The sequence below is a fragment of the Henckelia pumila genome, chromosome 3, assembly GCF_033568475.1.
Source record: "Henckelia pumila isolate YLH828 chromosome 3, ASM3356847v2, whole genome shotgun sequence".
Lineage (NCBI taxonomy): Eukaryota > Viridiplantae > Streptophyta > Magnoliopsida > Lamiales > Gesneriaceae > Henckelia > Henckelia pumila.
This window is the reverse complement of record NC_133122.1, coordinates 96,582,948-96,588,942: the sequence shown is the minus strand read 5'-3', so window position 1 is coordinate 96,588,942 and position 5,995 is coordinate 96,582,948. Positions and strand designations below refer to the sequence as shown.

The 5,995-nt window shown below is 35.2% G+C and overlaps 1 protein-coding gene across 2 annotated transcripts; it reads right to left on the bottom strand.

Moving 5' to 3' along the window:
- Positions 1–2,143: 2,143 nt before the first annotated feature.
- Positions 2,144–5,080, bottom strand: LOC140886885 (actin-like). 2 transcript variants are annotated; one of them, XM_073293793.1, is made up of 6 exons: positions 5,061–5,080; positions 4,882–4,993; positions 4,026–4,089; positions 3,518–3,911; positions 2,597–3,210; positions 2,144–2,461 (listed from the first exon to the last, which is right to left on the bottom strand). In XM_073293793.1, exons 3-6 carry the CDS (start codon positions 4,083–4,085, stop codon positions 2,396–2,398), a joined length of 1,134 nt encoding a protein of 377 aa, XP_073149894.1. In that variant the 5' UTR covers positions 4,086–4,089; positions 4,882–4,993; positions 5,061–5,080; the 3' UTR covers positions 2,144–2,395. The 2 variants fall into 2 exon arrangements, with proteins under 2 accessions (XP_073149894.1, XP_073149893.1); XM_073293792.1 differs by lacking the exon at positions 5,061–5,080 and having other exon boundaries at positions 4,882–5,034.
- Between the last annotated feature and the right edge of the window lie 915 nt (positions 5,081–5,995).

Sequence of the window (5,995 nt, the reverse complement as noted above, 5' to 3'; positions counted from 1 at the left end):
TGTGTTGAAACTGACGTCGGTGGATCTGAACACTTCCGAGGGTCCGAACCCAAATCCTTAGCTTAGTTAAGGCTTTTTGGTCAGTAATAGTGATATGGTAAATATCTGTTTGTAGGCTTGGACCCTAAACTTGTGCTACTAGGACTACCTTAGTGAGGTACGTAAGTACTGACTAAGATAGTCAGTGAGTATGCATGCTTATATGTTGCATTTTATGTGTCATGATACATGTTTTACTGTTTTGATAGGTTATGTTGCATGTGTTTATTCATGATGAGCCGAGACTCTTTCAAGATATCCTTTGTAGTATGGTCGCTCAGTCCTATATTTCTTGATTATATTGTTTGACACCGTGAGACTCCATGTTGACAGGGATTGACGCTACCGTTATCTGGACGAGTGTGTGGATTTATCTAGCGGAGTTGACCCCAAATGGTTCTACATAATCATCTGCGCGTTGACTGAGCAAGAATTATGATAACCAGTACCCAGTCATTTGCATGCATCATACTAGGTTTGTATATACTTGCTTATCGTATTGAGCATAGTCGCTCATATCCAGTGTTTTGTTCTTGAACACCCTATTCGAGTTATACATATATGAAAATAGTTTTAGAATAAACATATATTAAAAAATAAAATTGTTATAATATTTTATTTTAGAAAAATTTATGTGATTTGGATTTTTTTTAAAAAATAATATTTAATATTTAATGGGTGGAGGATATGATGAGATTTATTAAAATATTTAAGGATATTTTAGAGAGATAAAATGTTAAAATAAGATCTTTTTGAAAAAAGTACATCCCTCCTTACTTTTTTAAAAACAGCTTATAAGCTGTCAAACAGCTTATTTTGACAGCTCATAAGCTGTTTCTAAAAAAATTTACCAATTTATATGAGCAAAGCCAGATATTTTTTAAACTTAAATTTATTTTTTAAAAAATATTATTTTATCAATTGATTTTATATTTTAGTTAAAAAAGTTTTTTAAAAAATGTATATTTCGTTAATTAAAAATATTATCTAAATTTTAACACCTAATTAAAAATTCCGATTGCGTTATTGCTCATGAAATAGGATTCAATGTGCTTTCACACCCTAATTATTTTATTTTAAAATTTGAGTTAGCGTGATGCATAAGTCAAACAAATTAAGATAGACAACTTTTTCCTTTGAAGCCCAATAGCTATCGGCTCGTTGACTTTCTAGTGTTTCTGGGCTCGTGAGCAGCTCAGTTTATAACAATTATTGATTTTATTTCCATTATTTTTAAATTTAATTTTTTTTGAAAATATATAAAGAATTAGATAAATGATTTGTTTTCTAGTAAAAATCATTTTGATTGCAAGTTTTGTATCTATTGATTGGTTTTTAATTTTAAATATGTGGGCACATGATCAATTTGTTTTTTCCTTTTGAGTTTGGGAAGGATTATCATAATTAGGTCTCGAACTCAAGTCCATACCAGGGACCTTTGATTTCAGATAATCTACACGTCATCTACCAAAAATTTTAAATCATAGTGTATTACATTATAACATAAATAGAGAGATAAATTTTGGGTCCAAAGTGACTATAATATATTTTTTTTAGTACGATGACTTTTATCTTTTAAATTCAGATCAAAAGTGATTGATAAAATTGAGAGATGTCAAGATGCGTGTCTCAGGAAGAAAAAATTAAAAAAAAAAAACAATAATAATAATAATAATAATAATAATAATGACATGATTTCCGAATACAATTTGATCTAAAGGATTATAATGCACAAAATTTATAACTATTAATCAGTTAGACTGCGTTTACTTGCCTTGATAAATGAAGGATAACATAGATAATACCAACTAATCCTATGTTTACTTGCAAAATTGAAAAATGGTATAAATCTTTAGGTCCATTAATGATAGGATTGAGAGATAATTTTTAGTCCTAAATTTTTAATGGGATTATAAATATTATGGAGTGAGAGAATGAAAAAAATCAATTATGGAATGATTATGGATAAATAATAATATGTTTAGTTGGATGGATTAATTTTGGGATTGAAATGATAATTAAGAACAAATTACGATTTCACCCTTTAGCTATCATAATAATCATATGTTCAATCCCATCATTCAAAGTAAACGTAGCCTTAGGAAAATATAGAGTCCCAAGTATTATTTTACCAAATGAAAATACGAAATACAATTCCAATGTTCGATGATCCTCCGGAATACAAAATAACAAAACACAACAGAGGCAACATTATTATGCTGAAAAAGCACTCCAAACACAAAACAAAATGGATATTTCAAACTAATAGGTAGAAATTGAGAACAAGAAACGCAATATCTTTATCTGCTTACCAGAATAAAGACTTGATAATCAGGAGACTGAGAAGTGTTTCCGATTAGAAACATTTCCTGTGCACAATCGAAGGGCCGGATTCGTCATACTCTGCCTTTGCTATCCACATCTGTAGTCAATGAATCAAACATAAATCATGGATCAGTAACGCTTGTATAAAGTGTTCAAACAAAGTATAAATCATGCTAGTGTGGCTTGTGTTGTTCTGCGTGTTCTCTTGTGCTTGATTGGCACACGAGCTTACCTGCTGGAAAGTACTGAGGGATGCCAAGATGGACCCTCCGATCCAAACACTGTACTTCCTTTCGGGTGGAGCTACAACCTTAATCTTCATGCTACTAGGAGCAAGAGCAGTGATTTCTTTGCTCATTCTATCAGCAATGCCAGGAAACATGGTAGACCCACCACTCAGCACAATGTTTCCGTACAGATCCTTTCTGATATCAACGTCACATTTCATAATAGAATTGTATGTTGTCTCGTGGATACCAGCAGCTTCCATCCCAATCATGGAGGGCTGGAAAAGGACCTCAGGGCATCTGAAACGTTCGTTGCCAATAGTGATAACTTGCCCATCGGGCAACTCAAAGTTCTTCTCAATGCTGGAGCTTGTTTTTGCTAATTCCATTTCCTGCTCAAAATCAAGAGCAATGTAGGCCAGTTTCTCTTTCATGTCCCTCACAATTTCCCTCTCGGCCGATGTGGAGAATGTGTACCCACGCTCTGTGAGGATTTTTGCAAAGTGCTCAGTGAGGTCACGACCAGCGAGATCAAGTCGAAGAATAGCATGTGGAAGAGCATATCCTTCATAAATGGGGACTGTATGACTGACACCATCACCAGAGTCCATGACAATGCCTACACGAATGAAAGTGATTGTAAACAAGAAACAGGAAAAATAAGAAGTAACTAGACATTTATCCCTGCTGATACCACACAGGAAAAAGGATGCGCTCAACTATTTTACACGTTTCATAGAAGACAGTGGATGGTTGGAGTTGAATTTGCTATGGTATCCATCTAAGAATTGCAATACCATATTCAATGTGTATTTGACTTACCAGTGGTACAACAACTATACGATGTTCATCTAAGAACTGCAATACTTATTCAGCATGCACTCAATCTGAAAAAAATGAAATTGGGAATCGAGTCATCGACTGACCTGTGGTACGACCACTAGCATACAGGGACAGGACAGCCTGTATGGCAACATACATGGCCGGGGAGTTGAAGGTTTCAAACATTATCTGAGTCATCTTCTCCCTATTGGCTTTTGGATTGAGAGGTGCCTCAGTGAGGAGAATTGGGTGCTCTTCAGGGGCAACACGGAGTTCATTGTAGAACGTATGATGCCAGATCTTCTCCATGTCATCCCAGTTACTAACGATGCCATGCTCAATGGGGTACTTCAAAGTAAGAATACCACGCTTGGACTGGGCCTCGTCCCCAACATATGCATCTTTCTGCCCCATGCCAACCATCACACCTGTGTGACGTGGGCGGCCTATAATGCTGGGGAACACAGCCCTTGGAGCATCATCTCCAGCAAACCCAGCCTAAAATATCATTAAGTCAGCTCTCCACATAAATATTCAATTTATGAGAAACCAACCTCTGTTGACAGAGTATCCTGTTTGAAGTAAATAGATTTTCTGGACAACGGTTGTTACCTTGACCATTCCAGTTCCATTGTCACAAACAAGTGGTTGAATGTCCTCTCCGTCTGCCATTTACCTGTACGCATGCAAAAAGTATGACATTTCATAAGATTGTAAGGCCGATGTAACATTTTAGATTAGTTTGTAATAAAATTCTTTCCAGTATGCAAGGCACAATAATTACTCATACAAGAACATGACATCACTGTTTTATCAGTTATCAAGATCTGCATGACCAAAAATCTCCCAGTTTCCCAGTGCAAACACATGCTATTTGATGCACAACCAGTGAACGCTAAATACATTAACATACCAGCACAATGTAAAATAATCGATTTCAGCAGTGAAGGGATAATGCAATTGCTTATCAATGAGAAACATGAACATGAAACTTGGCAAGAGTTGTTTCGTGATCAACAAATACGAGATAAGGAATTGTAGTTTTAAACTGTTTCTCCCTGTTTCTATTTTTTGATAGGTTACAGCAAATACCCCCAATTAACAATAATTTTCAACCCACTCCTCAAAGAAACTCTTAGCCACGTCTGTGCGTTTTTTTGAAAAAAAAAAATCCATCTCACAAGAATTGATAACCTTTCTTCAAGTCCAACCAAATACCACCAGTCTCTAGTATAATGTAGCCACAAATTTTGTTCACATACAGCTCAATCCACCAAAATCCGTATAATAATCTATCCCAGAAAAGATCAACTGGGATCAAACAGATCATATATTTGTACAACATCACGCATCGAAATCAAGAAATGGGAAACAAAAAGATCAAAATTCAGAGATCTAATACATGCACTCAAGAAATGCTAATCAGAAAACAAGAAATGTATGAGAAAAGAGAAGAGAATGCGATCACCTTGTTTGGGTGATTTTCAGCAGAGCCCTAGAAACGGAGGAATGAGAATAATAAGAATGATTGGGGGAATGCTGGAGAATGTATTGTGGTGTAGTTTCCACAAATTAAGCGCCTAACGATTCAAAAATGGGAATGAGTGAACGCAAATGAAATGCAAATGTGAAGGAAATTGAAGGTACCTTTAAAGCCACCTACACTCTCGCTTTATCCCCGATTGACCCTCGTTTCATCAAACAATTTTTTTTTATATAAAAAGATTTATTTTAAATAATTTTTTTTTCCAAAACAACCTTCAAATAAGTTTTTCAGAGAGGTTTTGTCGTTTTGGTAGATAAGATCATAGCATATGGGTAATACTCAAATTATCCATCCAACGGTTCGTATTTTTAAATATAGGCGTAATTACTTATATATTATTGACATGGCAAATAATGGAACATTAGATCTATCATTTGAGTATTACTCATATGCTAGGTTGAAATCTACGGTTTTGTACATGCTGCCCATGGGGTAGTACCTAGGATTGCAAACGAACTGAGCCGGTTCGTGAGTTTTACTAGCTCGCTCGATAAATATTCGATTCGTATTCGAGCTTATCGAACTCGAGCCGAATTCGAACATATTCGAACTTTTTTTCGAGCCGAGCTCGAGCCAAGAGTATTCTGTTCGATAGTTTGTGAATAGTTCGCGAGCCTTAATATTAAATTAATATAATATATTTATATAATAAATATATATATATTTCGAACCTTTTCGAACATTTTGAGCTTTTCGACCATAATATCTGAGCAATAGTTCACGAATAGGTTCGAATGTTTCGATCCGAACTCGAACTTCATTTCGAGCCAAGCTCGAGCCAAAATATTTGAAATTATCGAGCTTCGAATCGAGCTCGAACTCGAATATACTTTTATCGAGCCGAATTCGAGCCTTAATATTTTACCATTATTCGACTCAATTCGGTTCGTTTTTTGCACCTCTAGTATTACCCCATGGGTAGCATCGAACGTTCCGTTGACAGACATGTAACTTTATTTCACGAAGAATTATGCTCCGTTGTCTTGAAATCGATAGTGTTGATATTATCCTTGGGATAACTACCCCAAAGGGAATT